Raw genomic sequence first — 15,278 nt, 5'->3', positions numbered from 1 at the left:
GTATTACGCTGCTCCATAGGCCACTGTGTGTAATTTTACAATATTTTTGCTAAACGAGTTAATCTGCAAGACATTTTTTGTACATAAACATTATGTAGCCAGAGCTTTCCTGTGGTATACAAATCTCAACTTCCTTTGAGAAAAGTGGGGGATGAGGCTGTGGATCACAAAATGCCCCTTTAATTGTGTATGCAAGCAAATCAGTACCTTGATCATACACCACTTTGGTATCAAAATGCACCCTAAGTAGACCCAGATATAAAATCAGCTGAAAAGTACTTATTATGTAATACTCTAGCTTGGTTCACCTCAAGTTTGGTAGTGACATCAATGATGTTCGCACTATTCGCATTGCTTGATTAACTTTGTGTATGATTCATGATGTGCGATTCACACCAGGGACATATGCACCTACTACAGTACCAAACTTGAGGTGAACCAGCGTTTAATACCTTATACCTCTAATTGTAGGTTTACTGCAAACCTTATAATTCAAATCAATGAAATAGTGTGCAATAATTGTACAATAACATACAAAGATTATAATTTATTATTGTTGACAAAATAATATGAATACTGAATAAATATGATTATTATGAAATGTAATATAGTCTAACTTGTTCATTCATTGTACCTGTTTGTTTGCACTTTTATGTTTGTTTGTTCAAATGCTTACAAGATACATAATATGTGTTTTTATCAAGCATGCCTGTTTATGGGTGTTTATTTTCAACACATTTACAAAAAAATAATAGTCCCGGGATTTTTTGTGTTCGATGTTCTAGTCACTAGCTCAGGGTAATTCTGAATATGGCACACAAAACACTTTCAATGGAATTACAAATTACAAAAATTAAGGTGGTACTACACCCCTTGATAAATTTGTGACTATTTTTGCATTTTTCTCCAAAAATAATAACACACTGGTAACAAAAGTTATGTCTAAATCTAACACTTGAACCGAACTATTGTACAACTACTCTTGATTCCAGAACAATACAGCACTAATTATTTCAAATCAAAAATATTATCTTGTTTTGTTACATGATTGGATAGCAATGTTTGCACAGTATTTTTTGTGGGACATGAGAGCACATTAGACACATCAAATTGCATTCTGAATACGAGGAATATCCTGATGATATCAAACATTTTTTTAATTTGCGATATAATACAAATTTAATGGCAAATTATTAAAAATAGATATTTTTGGTATTTAACAGTCCTCAAAGTAAACTTAATAAATCCAATGATATGCACTTACAAGTGTATGTAGCTGGGAAGAAAAGCCATCCATCATTTGAAAATTTTGACCTTTCGCATTGAAGATATATTATACTGTATCTTTCTGGAATAAGGAGTAGGCATTTATTATGGGTCCAAGTACAAGAAGTAAGAAACAGAAAGTTGAACAATCGTGTTGTTCTAGCGACAACAAACTTCACAATTTTTTTTCTTCCAACAAACTGACAAACATCGGCAATCATGGTGTCATTTTATGGTTAATTCATGGTAAAGATATGTCGAAAGATGTATATACAGAACTGCGAGTGTTATAGTTCATAACTGAACTGCGGAAAGTAGTTTTGTGACGTGGAACTGGGCGTGACCTATCACGATTAATCTTTGGTTTCTTCACTTCTTCAAATGGAGTCAGACCCTTTGTGTTCTTCATTTTGCTATCTGCTCCTTTCTCAATCAGCATTTCGATGACGTCATTCTGACCATTAACGACGGCATGATGTAAGGGAGTGCATCCGTCAGAATCCTTCATGTTTAAGTTGACTCCAGCCTCGGCGAACAGTTTCACAGCCATTGTGTTTCCTTCTGTTATGCTATTGATAAGTTCTTGAAATGCTTCTGTAAAAATATGAGAAGAAAACAGGTCGGGAATAGCTTATTCTTGGTGGTGACGCGATAATGCAAAATTGGTCTTTTGTCATTCAAAGGGTTGAGGAATGAAATAAGCGCTGATTAAGAAGATATAAAGGGCAGGACCGAATTTACCTTGGCCAAGCCAAAATTTGGAGGCTCAAACTCACCGGACTTTCCACTCACCGCCAGGAAGTGCACTCATGAGGCGAAGTTTGGTTTACCGTTTAATGGGGCCTACTATTCGACAGTGGTGGCAGAAGCATTGCAAATTAGTGGGAAATAAGCATATTTTGTTCCGATCTTACTAGGACATTTACGCGCGAAATAAATGATTAATTTCAGACCATTTTAGCTCAAATGTTTGCAATTTTACCATATTTTGGTCCAAGACATGCATGGTGTGGTCGGGCTAAGAGGAACATGCACCGGACACCGGCACCTCTGGCCCAATGTTAAATCCGGCCCTTTCTAAAAGGGCTGTTTTTTTTATCCATGGGCCCGAGGTTCTTGCTACGCCCTGCTCTGTTGACCTACAAACACCAAATTGAGCTAAATTGACTGATTACATTTATAGGTGTAAGTTGGGGCATGTGTAAACGTTACAAATGTGCCAAAAATCAGGTTTGAAAAGAAAATGAATTTCATATTACAAGATTGTACATACCGTGATGGCTTTAAAGTTGTGTTCGGCAAGTTCAAGTTTGCATACAAAAGCGGGAAATGTTATTTAATTTATGTATTCTTAACCAGTGTTGCCATATATACATTGTTAAACATAACAAGATATTTTCAGTGGGTGTTTATTTTCAACACATTTTACAAAACAAATATAATCCGGTTTTTTTGTTCAATGCTCTAGATACTATACATTTTTGTATAGCGTACGGATTTTGAGGTTATGTGAAAGTTTTCATCCGTGAATTAAACTCCAGGCTATTATTTGGAGTGGGTCTTTTACAAATTGTTGACTAAATTAGAAAATTGACATGACATCAAGGATAACTGTCAGCAGTCGGCACCGTGACATGGTTTGTACTTATACAGTGTATAGCTGTCAGCAAAGATAGCATCAAGGTACACTTTCCTGATCTTGGGTGCTCTCATAAAATATATTTTCCTCAAAAATGAAACACACGTACACACTTACTCATGGCACAGACGCTTCGGTCTGTGCTCACACCCACACGATGTATCCACTCACCCCCCCCCCCCTCACACACACACACCCCCACACCCCAACACACCACCGTGATAAACAAGTAAAATTGCTAAAAATTCTTTTTTTTTTTTTTTTTTTTTTTTCGGTGTTTTTTTTTCGTTTACAACATATATCATATCGTCAAAATATGTTTAATTTTTTTTCAAACTTTCTTAGTAGCTTGTAGTAAAATTTGTAAAAAGGGGAAACTACTATACGGGACCATGGCATTTTTCGTTATTGTCCAAATCAAATTGCCTTAAATTTCAGGAAAGTTGGCGGATAGGGTCTGCGTCTTTTCCGAAATTGCATCAATTGAGGAATTTAAGAAAATACTAAAAACTTATACCTATTATAATCCCATATAACAGAATAGGCCTAGATAGCTAAAAACAAAAGTCGGACTAAAAGTAAGCAAACTATTTACTGCCTTTGCACCTATTCACTTACCTGGGTCGTTGACAGAATTTGGTGGCATAGAATGAGTCATAAACTCAGAATTCTTCTCCAACCATTCTGGAATCAGCCTTAGACGTTGTCTTTTGTCAGCAGCTGAATCAGCAGAACTGCTGTATCGACGTTGCTCCCTAAGACGGGAAAATCGGTGTTCTCTTGATCGTGAAGTCATTTCTGCAGCTAGTGACACTCAAATTGATTAATAACTAATTCAGTTCAAATCATAAGGTGTTATGATTCTACGACCATTGGCTCAGAAACGTCTGCAACAGGGCTTGCAAAGTTGCACTCGGATCAGTAAATTCAAATGGTTCGTTTTAGATGGATTCGCACCCAACTCCAGCATCACAAGCTATCATGCATCCTGTTACATCAATGCCCAAAGACCAAATTATGAAAATCCAGGAGATGTTTAGCCAGGCGTAGAACAAAATTCTGATTCGTTTATATTCCACTTTTACGACGTAAACATTTCACTAAGTTGACATTCGAACGGCGTGATTGGCATACCCGTGACGATATAAATCAGACTTACGCAGTTCGCCAGTGCAAACTGCTAATTATCGTTTTGTCCTAGGGCTAAACGTTGTAAGTTTGTCCTAGGGCTAAGCGTTGTAAGTTTGTTGTAGCATCTTTTTAGCGCATTCACCACAAGTTTTTCCTTTTTGACGACTTACACCCCAATATTTTGAATACATCACAATTAGAATCACAAAATGATGAACACCAACCATCTCATTAAGAAACGCTCGCCATAGTGTGGGTCATTGCTTGATCCAATTCTTAACATTTCAGCACCGAGTCGCCTCTCATATTTAATCATGTAAGTCAATCATCATAGATGGGATTCAAATTGAATGTTTGGAATGGGACTAGAGAACATATATCGCAATGTTTACTACGCTACGTATAATCGAGGCATTGCAAACAGATGGTGTTAGGTTCGAGTGTCTTGAGGCTGTGATTGTCTTACATAGGATCTAATGGGCTATTCCATTTAAAATCCACACTACCCCTGTGGAAGATTTTGGAAGTATCTTCCACAGGGGGAGTATATGTTTTTCAAATGTAATTAGTCATCATCATTTCGAAAGTCACACTCCCTCTGTATTATGGCTTTACCTATATCTTCCACAACTGGAGTGAGTATTTCAGATAGAAGTTATCCAACTGTTGATTCTATTCGAAACTCATACTCCCTCTGTGGAAGAGTTAACTAAATATTCCACATGGGTAGTATGGACTTCAAATGGAATAGCCCAATGATTACAGCACCAGTAGCTACCAGGCAATAGTGGTAAGGGGCTGTACAATAATTATGAGCGGAATGGGCGGCACAAGTTTTTGACATGCCGAAAGGGGGTAAGCAAAACCAAAAGCGGGAGGCAGGCGATTTCTGGCACACATTCATGGTCACCTTTTGAGTAAAACGCTCTAAAAGGCTTAGGAAAATATTACAGCTACACCTGCATTATATCTCCCGGGATATATCTGGACCATTTTAGGTTTGCAAATTGGGATCCAAAAAATGGCATGTGTAAAGGGCATATGCCTACCGAGAAGAGGCAGGCAATTTTTGGCAGACCAAGAGGGGGGGGGGTCAAAATATGGCAATCATACAGAAAATGAGAACAAAATAGGCCACTTTACTTCCTGCAGTGTAACATGTATAAGATTGGCATCGATAGCCTCTGTAAATTTCGATTGCAACCATATGCAAGTCTCGTGTAAGTGGGACGGTGTCGCGAAGTGCAAAGACCAAGGACTGCCAGGAAACGGAAAAACGACCTTTGCAGCAATGCTGCCGGACGGCGGACGCGGTATGAGTTGTTTTATATGCATCGGCGAAATTCGGTCTAGGAAAAAATACAAACCTGAACAAATATCACAACATAAAAATGTTTGGGTGGGAGTATCTCTAAAAAAACTGAGAAACATATCAGAAGAATAATTGGAGTCAAAAGAATTTCTGGAAATTGATAGTATGAATTTGCATAAAACAAAAATACATGACAGTTCGTAAATTTCAAAGTTGCCGAATCTGGTTTAAAAATCATACCCATTAACGTATTCCTCTCACGAGAAAAAGTATCTTGGAATCAAAGATAGGCCTACTGATAAAGTTCTTACAGTTAAGTTTTGGATTGAAAGGTTAAATGTCGATGTTAAAATGTGGTCTTCACATGGTTGCAAAATCAAAATATTCCGAGAATTAAATAAAAAGTTATTCAGTGTTTCGTGGCTTTTATTTCAATGATTTCTCCACAATAATTAAAAGGAAAGCAGCAGTTTATGTTAACCGTCAGTCCGTCACAAGAACCTCAAACCAGAACACTCTGTTGACGATGTATCATTGGCTACCATTTTTGTTTGTTGTTTGTTTGTTTGTTTTAATTTTCTTAATTGTTTATTTGTTTTAAACGTACGTCTCCCCTAAAAATCATAATAGAAGAAAAGTTAAGCAATAAGTGTCCTGTGCATGTTGGGCCCAAATAGGGTCAAGTTACACAATTTTGCGGGAAATACAATAGGCTGAAATGAAGCACGCAAGAAGGTCCCTGTAAAACCGAAGCAAATATGCTCCCCCCCCCCCCCAATTTTAATGCTTCCCCGCCTCTGTATATTATAACTATTACCTGTATAATTAATTGCTTACGAGATTTGTCAATGTTTATTATACTTCCAAAAGAGTGAATATATTCTGGATTTGTGTTCATAAAATGAAATATATAATTATATAATGTACAGGGTGCCCCAGGTCGCGCTACCATTTTCAACTCGCATGACTTACGTAAAAAACAAAAGAGATCAAGTAAAATTTGAATAAAGAAATTTTGTACAATTATTTTAATACCAAATGTAGTATAGACCTATATATTTCTTCTTATAAGACGGAAGATGAACCTTAGATCTAATACTTCATATAAGGCAAAGTGTTCGCACTGCACTGAGGAACGTATATGCCTATAAACTATCTGAAACGTTGCAACTTCGAAATCAATCGGTTGGAGAAGAGTTATAACGTTTAAACTGCGTCGTGCGCGTGTCGCCGGTTCGAATCCGGCCAGATGCACCGGGTTTGTTTTTTTCAAAAGTTTATGTGCGCTGCCTGCTCTGGGTGTAAATTAAAATACGTTCATTCTATCTACAACGCAGAGAACTAAAGTGTATAATTTTCAACGTTCAAACTGGTAGCGCGACCTTTGGGACACCCTGTATACATTGACGTATACATAACCATACTTATAACTACGTAGGCCTACTGCTATCATTGGTATCTACAATAATGTTTTCTCAACGTTTTAATTTCGGTTAATAAACCTTTCTGCTTCAATCTCGCATCATTAGCTATAACAAAATTACGTAATGTTATGTGATGATAGTGTCACTTTTAAGACTCTTTTACGATGGTTGACAATTTGATGATAAAAGGCGTCAACGTTCGCCATCATCTTAGTCGAAGTTTGCCATTATCTTAAACTTGACTTCTAAACAAGAAGTTGTCTTCAAAAAAGACAAGTCAACGATCAGGTGTATAGGCCTAGTACCTGAGACTATTATACCTGTGATTATTGTATCTATAGTCTCAGATAGTACTTTGAGCTACTTTGGTCTAACATTTAATATTCATATCTAACCTACTTTGCACTTTAATACGACAATAAATAAGTGATATGAGGCTTAATAATGATATCTGCGTCTTGACGCTGGAAAACAATTTTTTAAAGCCACCCACAGAAAACAAATTTGGCTATAACTACGAAGAAAATTGTATCAAAATGTCTACTATTATTGCATGTTGGCAATATCTTAAATTTGTTGAATATAATTTTCTGTAGGCCTATAGATGCAAGATGCCTATCACTAGAGTAAACAAATTAAACAGCTAGTCTTGGTCTTGCTAGCTTTTGTCAGGGTTATTTGTCTCATACTTAACACCAATTAATATTTTGTAACAGAAAATATATTATACAGGTTTATACACACATTGCTGGGTTATTACAAGAGTCAATAAACATTCAATTAACTACATAGATAATGGACTTAGTTTTGTGCCATGTAGTTTGCCATTTGTGTAGTTTTCAATACAGATAAACCTAATCACAAAGTAAACATTCAGTATGCTGGCCATGAACTGCCTACCTACCTTTGATTAACCAATCAGTTATGTGTATTGTCAGCATGTGATGGCTATACGCCAATCATACAAACATGTTTATAAAAAAAGGCTACTCGATTACTACACTCAACAACTCATTACCAAATTTAAGGGGTAATTTAGTCCCTGTCATGTGGGCAGGATTAGATAAAGGCATACAAACTAGGGTATGAGATATTAGGAATTATTTCCTAGACTCTTAACCACAGGGTTGGTGGGCTACAAGCTATTCAAGACACATGACATGTAAGGGATAAACTGTGCATATATGAGATGTCGGGGCAAGTGGCATCATTTCACTGCCGTGAAAAAAGTTCGCATCAATTCTCCAAACTATAATTTCATTATGCATATCATATAGCAAATGTGTGTTTTCCATACTGTCAGGTATTTGCTTGAGAGTTCGATAAGTGGATAATCGTGACACATCTGAATTTGCACTTCTTCAGTTTCAGTTTCAGTCTATTTACAAATGCGTCTACATGTTCTAACCAGTTCTATAGTTTTGTTGTAATTAATTATACCGTAAACGTTCGCCTAATGGCGCTATGGGCTCCCTTGACATAACCGGAATTTTAGACACAAATTAAAAGTGCCCTCCCATAAAAATCAAACCAGCAAATAAGGGTACGTATACCCTTTATTCTTGTTGGGATTTTGAGAGGAGGGGGCTCTCTGTTTTGTACATGAAAGTTACCCCAAGACCAGGGACCCAGGTGCGCCATCGGGCGAACGTTTACGGTATCTCATTGAAGTTGGTCCTTCCTTTGACGCTCCTTACGCTTGTCACAACTATTTTCCATATGAATCAATGCTCAGCACTTCAAATGGCGTCATTCCACTATTATTTTTACTTTCTCTATTAGCGCCTTTCTCAATCAGCATTTCGATGACGTCATCCTGACCATTAACGACGGCATGATGTAAGGGAGTGCAACCGTCAGAATCCTTCATGTTTAAGTTAACTCCAGCCTCGGCGAACAGTTTCACGGCTATGGTGTTTCCGTCAAGAACACAGTTGATAACCTCGGCCAATGCTTCTGTAAATAAAACAGTACCAAAATAACTTAAAAAATCATGATAATATCGTATTTTTTACGTTTCCTATACAAAGAACACCTTCCTCGTAATAATTCTGCATCACTCTTGATCTCTTTGGAAAGGTCTCTGTAATATTATTTATATTTGCTTTAAATACCGGGGGGGGGGAGGCACATCATAATTTTTGGTGGGTACGCGCAGGGGCGTAGCCAGCTTTCTTGGTCAGGGGGGCAAAATAAAATTTTGGGGGCACAGACGAAAAAAATTGCAGTTGCATCATACAATACATAGAGACTGTATGTCTTCGAGCTTCCCGAAAAGGGCCTTATTGGGATGATGTGCGCGCGTAGAGCGAAAAAATGGTATTTTACACTATTTTCGCCCATTATCCGGCTAAAAAGGGCTTTATTGTTACAATTTGCGCGCGTAGCGCTGAAAATTTTTTTTTTTTTTTCTATTTTGGCCCTGAATTTTGCTAGAAAAGGGGCTCCTTGCCCTTTTCCCTTTTATTTTTCCTTTACCCTCCTCAGTTTCTCAATCTTTTTTTTTTTGTCAGAGGGGCACTTTTTCTTTCATTTTTTGTCAGGGGGGGCACTCTGCCCCACCTGCCCCCCCCGCTGGCTACGCTACTGGGTACGCGCCCCGGAGGTGGTGGGTCTTTGGGAGCTGACGGCGTACCGGTAAAGGGGTGTCTTTTGGGGCTGCGAACAAGTAAAAGGGGTCTTTTGGAGTTGCGAACTCTGACAGTCAAAATCACGGGGCCTTTCTTGGGTTTCTGGTTGAAAATCACCTGGAAAAACAGAAATGTGAGGAATGAGCAATTTAGGGGTCTATTAGAGTTGAAATGGTCAAAATCGAGGTTCTTTTTGGGCTCTATTTTGGTCAGCACACTCATAGAAATGACTTGTTCGCCTTGTTGGCGCAATTCAAAAGGAGTAAGTTTGGACAACTCAAAAATAGGCCAAAACAAAATTCATTTTAGTTATCCGAACTTAAAAAATGCTGAAAAAGCTCAAAAAGTTCCGTCAACTAATCAACTTTGTTGGCATTACTTAAAAAGTTGATGTAAGTCGTTGCGTCAACTTTTTAAGTAATGCCAACTTCTGAATTCAAGTTCAGGGAACTTAGAAAAATAAACAAGGTTCAAAGAACCAATTAGTTGAGTTATTGTAACTCAACATGTAAGTTGATGTAACTCGTTCATATTAAGTTACTGGTACTTATTGTTTTGAGTTATTCCAATTTGGTCCTTTGTTACTTAATTCACGTAATTGGGTCATTTTCTGCACAATTAGCAGTATTCAAATATTTATTTTTGTAATCAGTGCAAAATTTTGTATACTAGCACACCTCTAGAAAATTAACCTAGGCTAGTTTCATTTTCTGAGTTGTAACAACTCAATAAAGCAAGTGCAAATGAGTGCGACCAACATAATGATATCGAGTCAGCGTTACTCAAAATTGTACGCGTTGGCATTACTCGGAAAGTTGACGCAACGACTTACATCAACTTACTGAGTAATGCCAATGAACAATTTCTATGAGTGCACATGCAAAGCATGCTGTCAAAACACCCCGGCAAAACACGTAAGGCAGCGTCTTGCACTTGCATGTAACAAGCAAGATCTGGAAGTCTGAATTGCGGGTTTTCAGTGCAACAGTGGAGTCTGTGTTAACATAAGGATATACGAAGAGCCTGGACGGCTGTTACACTCGAATGCATAGGACAGTGTACAACATCCATTGGAAGCAGCACATATAGCAACAGAGAGCTGTGTGGAGACATTTCCAAGACTCTTAGAGAAGATCAGAGAAATGAGGAGAACACTCGCGCTTCGCTAGCTGGACAGTGCTTCAAGAGTTAGTGCGAACCTGTCGCAAATCTGATAATCTGGACACCCAAACATGGAACAAGAAACACATGGTAACCCACCCCTTATATGTAGATGTTCTCAAGCAGGACTGGACTGGAAGCATCTTACCTGGGAACGGCGATGCAGGACAGGAGGATATGAAAAGCTGTCATGGTTCAAGAAAACCACCCGAAACTTGAATAAAACAGAATGAATAAGCATTTTGGTCAAATTTAGGGGGTCTTTCGGAGCTGCGAAATCCAAACAGAGATGTCTTTCCGTGACCCCCTCCCTCACCCCAGGTTTTAAATTCTGGGCTTACACGAACGCTCTCCTTTCACAATAAGGTGATAAATTTAGAATAAGATTACCTTGCAACAGGAATAGTCAATTATCTCTGATAGATATCAAAATATGCAACAGAGGTCAAGACAGATCTGATTAAAACATGTGTTTCACTTATTGGTTAGTGTTATTCCTGTTGCTCTCTTGGTATTTTATTTATCGTGTTTTATATATATACTTTACAGTACAGCGTATAGTATTGGTGGTGTCCTGTCGATTTTGGTTTCATTTTAACGTGAATTAGAGAGTTCAACGCAACTTTTATTCAAGTAAAAAGTGCATACCTGCATGATACTTTTTGAGACCCATCAGTACCCATCGAGGACGAAAAAAAATATATAAAGGTGCATGGTTAGTAAATGGGGAAAATATCCTTAAACAATTTTATTCCTAATTAGGGTTAGGGTTAGTATTAGGATATATATTAGGGTTCGTAGGATCAGAGGCTCCGGAAGATGTTAAATATTGGGGGGGCAATGGTGCCTGGCCAAAATTATTGGGGGGCAGGAGGGCAATGGTAATTTTCCATAGGCATCCAAATTATTGGGGGCCGAATATTGACAAAAGGTTAAACTCGGGTGTTAAAGGTAACACCGGTTGGAGTCACTAGAGGACCACACCCAGTGGTATTGTTTTTAACACTTTTGTGTTTTTAACACTTTTGTGTAGGTACGAGACCCCATGTCTGTATTGAGAAGTTCTAAAAAGGTTATAAAGTTGTCCTCTCAGAAGAACCCTTAGAGGTTAAGAACCAAAATAAAATGGTTCCAAAACCATCGAAAATGGCCCCATAAACGTGATACATAACCGTTTTTGGTTATAAGGGTTCTCTAAAATTAAAGAAGCTTTTTTAAAGGTTCAAGAGAGAGGATTCTCCTGAGAGGACAAAAAAGATTTGATCTATATGGAACCTTGGGTGGGGAGCAGGTGTAGTTTGGTGCACGAAGAATGTCTAAATGTCAATTCTGACATGTTTGATTATCAAGCAATGACACAGCTAAACAATGCCGGGGCTTACCGTCCCCTCTGAAAGACGGATCACCCTCATGGTTCATTTGCCTAATTATTAATGTACATAGGGCTATCATGGGGAAGCTGTATCACTTGAACATGTTGAATTTACTTTTTCCCAAGCCAATACCCCCGGAATTTGCCATCGCCGGGTATTGAACCCTGGACCTTGTGAACTAGAGGTGAGCACCATGTATACTAGCTAGCTACGTCACGCTCTCTCTACATGCAGCAGAATGGATTGGTTTGAAATACAAAGATAGAAAATCTATTTACCTGGGTCATTGACGGAATGTGGCGGTCTTGGTTCTGCTCCTATTGGCAAGGCATTCTTCTCAAGCCATTCTGGAATCACTCGGATTCTTCGTCTCTTGTTGGGGTTACTAGCGTATAATCTTTGCTGTGGAGAAGATTGTCCACTTAAAATGTGATGATGATGTCTTTGGTGGGTTGTCATCTTGATTAGGTTAACTGATGAAACCAAACTCAGAGATGTAGCAGCAATTCGCAAGTGGATGAAGAATTTGTAGTTTTTGAGTCAAGTTTGGTATTAACGGTTCTGCAACAGGTGATTACTGGTAGTATCAATAATGTCGCCGGATTTGTCCGGGGTCCGGGGAATCTGTGACAGAATAACTAACCATAAGAATAGGCCTAGTAGATCACAGATAGGTAACAAACATCGTCAAGTCATGTGAACTTTTCCGGTTACGATAAAGCTTTCCGCGATCATAGATAGGTAACAAACATCGTCAAGTCATGTGAACCTTTCTGGTTACGCTTCAAGTTCCCGCCAATATCAGTTGAAAATTTGACAAAATGTCCTGTTTGTCACTCGTCGTTTTGTTCAGTTTATGGATGATTTGTAAACCAGTGAAGTCTGTTAGTCCAATTCTAGGTATACTCTTCCTTCCGCGATATATTGCTTTGAATTTATATATTGTAATGCCTTTAGCTACGGTACTTTTATGAAACATCAAACATGTCAAACTAGTTTTCGCTCAGGAAGGTGACTATTATATCGTTGATATAGTTCTTCTCTATTGACCACGATCAGATGTATCTCGTCAAACATTCAATCCTGAGTAAACATGTGGTTTCGTATTCCAAGTCAATTAGAGCCCATTTAATAGCCGCTTGAACAACTTGTAAAAGAAACGGTTTCAGCTTTGATTGCACTATAATTTCGACACCATCAAATAATTTGAGCCGTCGTTCAATGTTGGATGCTGAGTTCATGAAAGTATTTCTCAGTTGGAGGTGGGTGTGGATATTCATGGAATGACTTTGACTTTACAATTCAAATATAGCATTTTGCCACCATGCAAAGTTGGTCAAAACGGACCGTACTAATAAGTTTTGACTTGATAATGAATCAGCATTTTAAATTCTGGCTGCAAATAATCAAAAAACACTATCACCGCATAATACGGTACTGTTGTAGGTCCCCCAAGTTCTCTAAGAGACCACCAGTTCAGCACTCAACACTCTCATCTCCATATTCCAGGATATGTGTTTTTACCAAATCCAGCCCATTTTTTTCTCAGACTAAAATTTCTACAACACCCATTTTAGCTAATCTGTAATGTATGGTGCGAGACGGCGGCGGTGGTGCATGGTGTCGTAGTGGTGTTGGTGCCGTGCCGTGGTGCTGGTGCTGGTGCAGTGGCGTAGCGTCATAGGGGCACGGGGGGTGGGGGGCACGTGCGCCCCAATCAGACCCGAAGTTGTTCCCCGAATCATGGTCGGTGCCCCCCCCCCCTTATGATGACCCACGCTACGCCACTGGGTGGTGGTTTTTGATAGTGGTCGGTTGTGGAAGTGGTTGGTAATGGTGGGTGGGTGGTGATGGTGCCGTGTTGGTGGTTTGATTGTTGGTGTCGGGGTGGAAGTGGTGGTAGTTGATGGTGATGGTGGCGTTGGGTGGTGGCGATCTGGTGCCCGTGGCGGTCGGGGTGCGTTAGTGGTGGTGGGTGGGGGTGCTGCTGCTGTTGGGGTGGTGGGTGTTGGAGGTGGGTGTGGTTGATTATAGTGGTAGTGATGGTGGTATAGATGACAGTAGCATTTATTTAATGGTGGTTGAGGTGGTGCGTGTTGCATGGCGGGGATGGTGGTGATATTGGGTGTAGTGGGTGGTGTCATTTGAGGTGGTGATGGTGCACTGATGATGATGGAAGCAGTGGTGGTGGTGGTGGTTGATGATGATAGTGATGATAGTGGGTGGATATAGCCTAATGTGCTGGTAGATGATGGTGGTGGTGATGGTGGTGGTGGGGTGTGTGTGTGTGGGTGTGTTTGTTTAAACAGTCGCTCCGTGCGGTGGGGTACATATGGTACACTGTGCTGTGATGATGTTGACTCACTTGTGGTGTTGGTTTTATGGTGGCGACTGTGTAGGAAGTAGTTACGAGTCATTCACTGAATGGGTTAACAAACAGTACCGACAGGGGAGGCAAGTCCCCCCCCCCTCCTCACTATTTTTATCGGGACAAACTTTAGCACAATTTGTGATGTGCGCATATTCCCTTTGGCCTGCTAGACCAAAATTAACCTCGTTTGGCTCATTAGCATGGCATTAAAACTGCAGATTTTCGTTATGTTTTTGCACAATTGTCCTGGAAGAATAATTTTGGTATAGCGGGTCATCGGGACGTTCCCTTTGAAATTTGTCCGGTAGGGTCACCGCTGCTTACAAGTCTTACAAACCATACAGGGACGTGCCCCACTTTACATGGGTCGCATTTGTGGTCATCTGGTATCATTGACCATTTTTGTCCCTGTAAATTTGGAATAATTGGGATATGGATGGCAGGATTGGGGGTTTTGTTCAACATTTAATTTCTCTTTTTCGGACAAGACGGTCCACTTTGGCCTCATTGTAGCAACCAAACAGCCTGAAGCAGGTATTTGCTTTCCAATATGTGAAGGAATATTTGAGCTTTATTCTCAGAGGCATACCATTACCACCCAAACAACAACAACAACAACTACAACAACAACAACAACAACGTGAGTATAGGAGATGAAAGCTCCTCCTGAAATCTCCCAAAGCCCATTGAAAAAAAGGGGCGGGGAGGGGGATTCAATACGGGTGACGTGTTTGTTGGTAGACCGTATAGGCCTACTCTCTAAATTCCTAAGCTAGGCCTATAACAGCAAGTTAAGGTGGAATATCAGGCATTGGGTGCTAAAAAAGCAATTTCTGGAATAATTTCTCTTATGATATTACGTAAACATTCAGCTTTCTTTTACTTTTTATTTGATACAAATCGCGCATTCCGTTCAAAAGTTGCGGGTGAAAAACTTTCAAAAGATGACGCAACAAACTGTAAGAATGAGC

The 15,278-nt window shown here is 39.3% G+C and overlaps 1 protein-coding gene across 1 annotated transcript; it reads right to left on the bottom strand.

Annotated features, from left to right (window-relative positions):
* Positions 1-987: 987 nt before the first annotated feature.
* On the bottom strand, positions 988-14,080 carry LOC140152344 (uncharacterized). The gene is made up of 3 exons (XM_072174647.1): positions 13,715-14,080; positions 12,215-12,338; positions 988-1,860 (listed from the first exon to the last, which is right to left on the bottom strand). The coding sequence occupies exons 1-3, from the start codon at positions 14,078-14,080 to the stop codon at positions 1,508-1,510; spliced, it is 843 nt and encodes a 280-aa protein (XP_072030748.1). The 3' UTR covers positions 988-1,507.
* Between the last annotated feature and the right edge of the window lie 1,198 nt (positions 14,081-15,278).

Source organism: Amphiura filiformis, chromosome 5 (genome assembly GCF_039555335.1).
Source record: "Amphiura filiformis chromosome 5, Afil_fr2py, whole genome shotgun sequence".
In the NCBI taxonomy this organism is placed as follows: domain Eukaryota; kingdom Metazoa; phylum Echinodermata; class Ophiuroidea; order Amphilepidida; family Amphiuridae; genus Amphiura; species Amphiura filiformis.
This window is presented reverse-complemented; position numbering and strand designations above follow the sequence as displayed.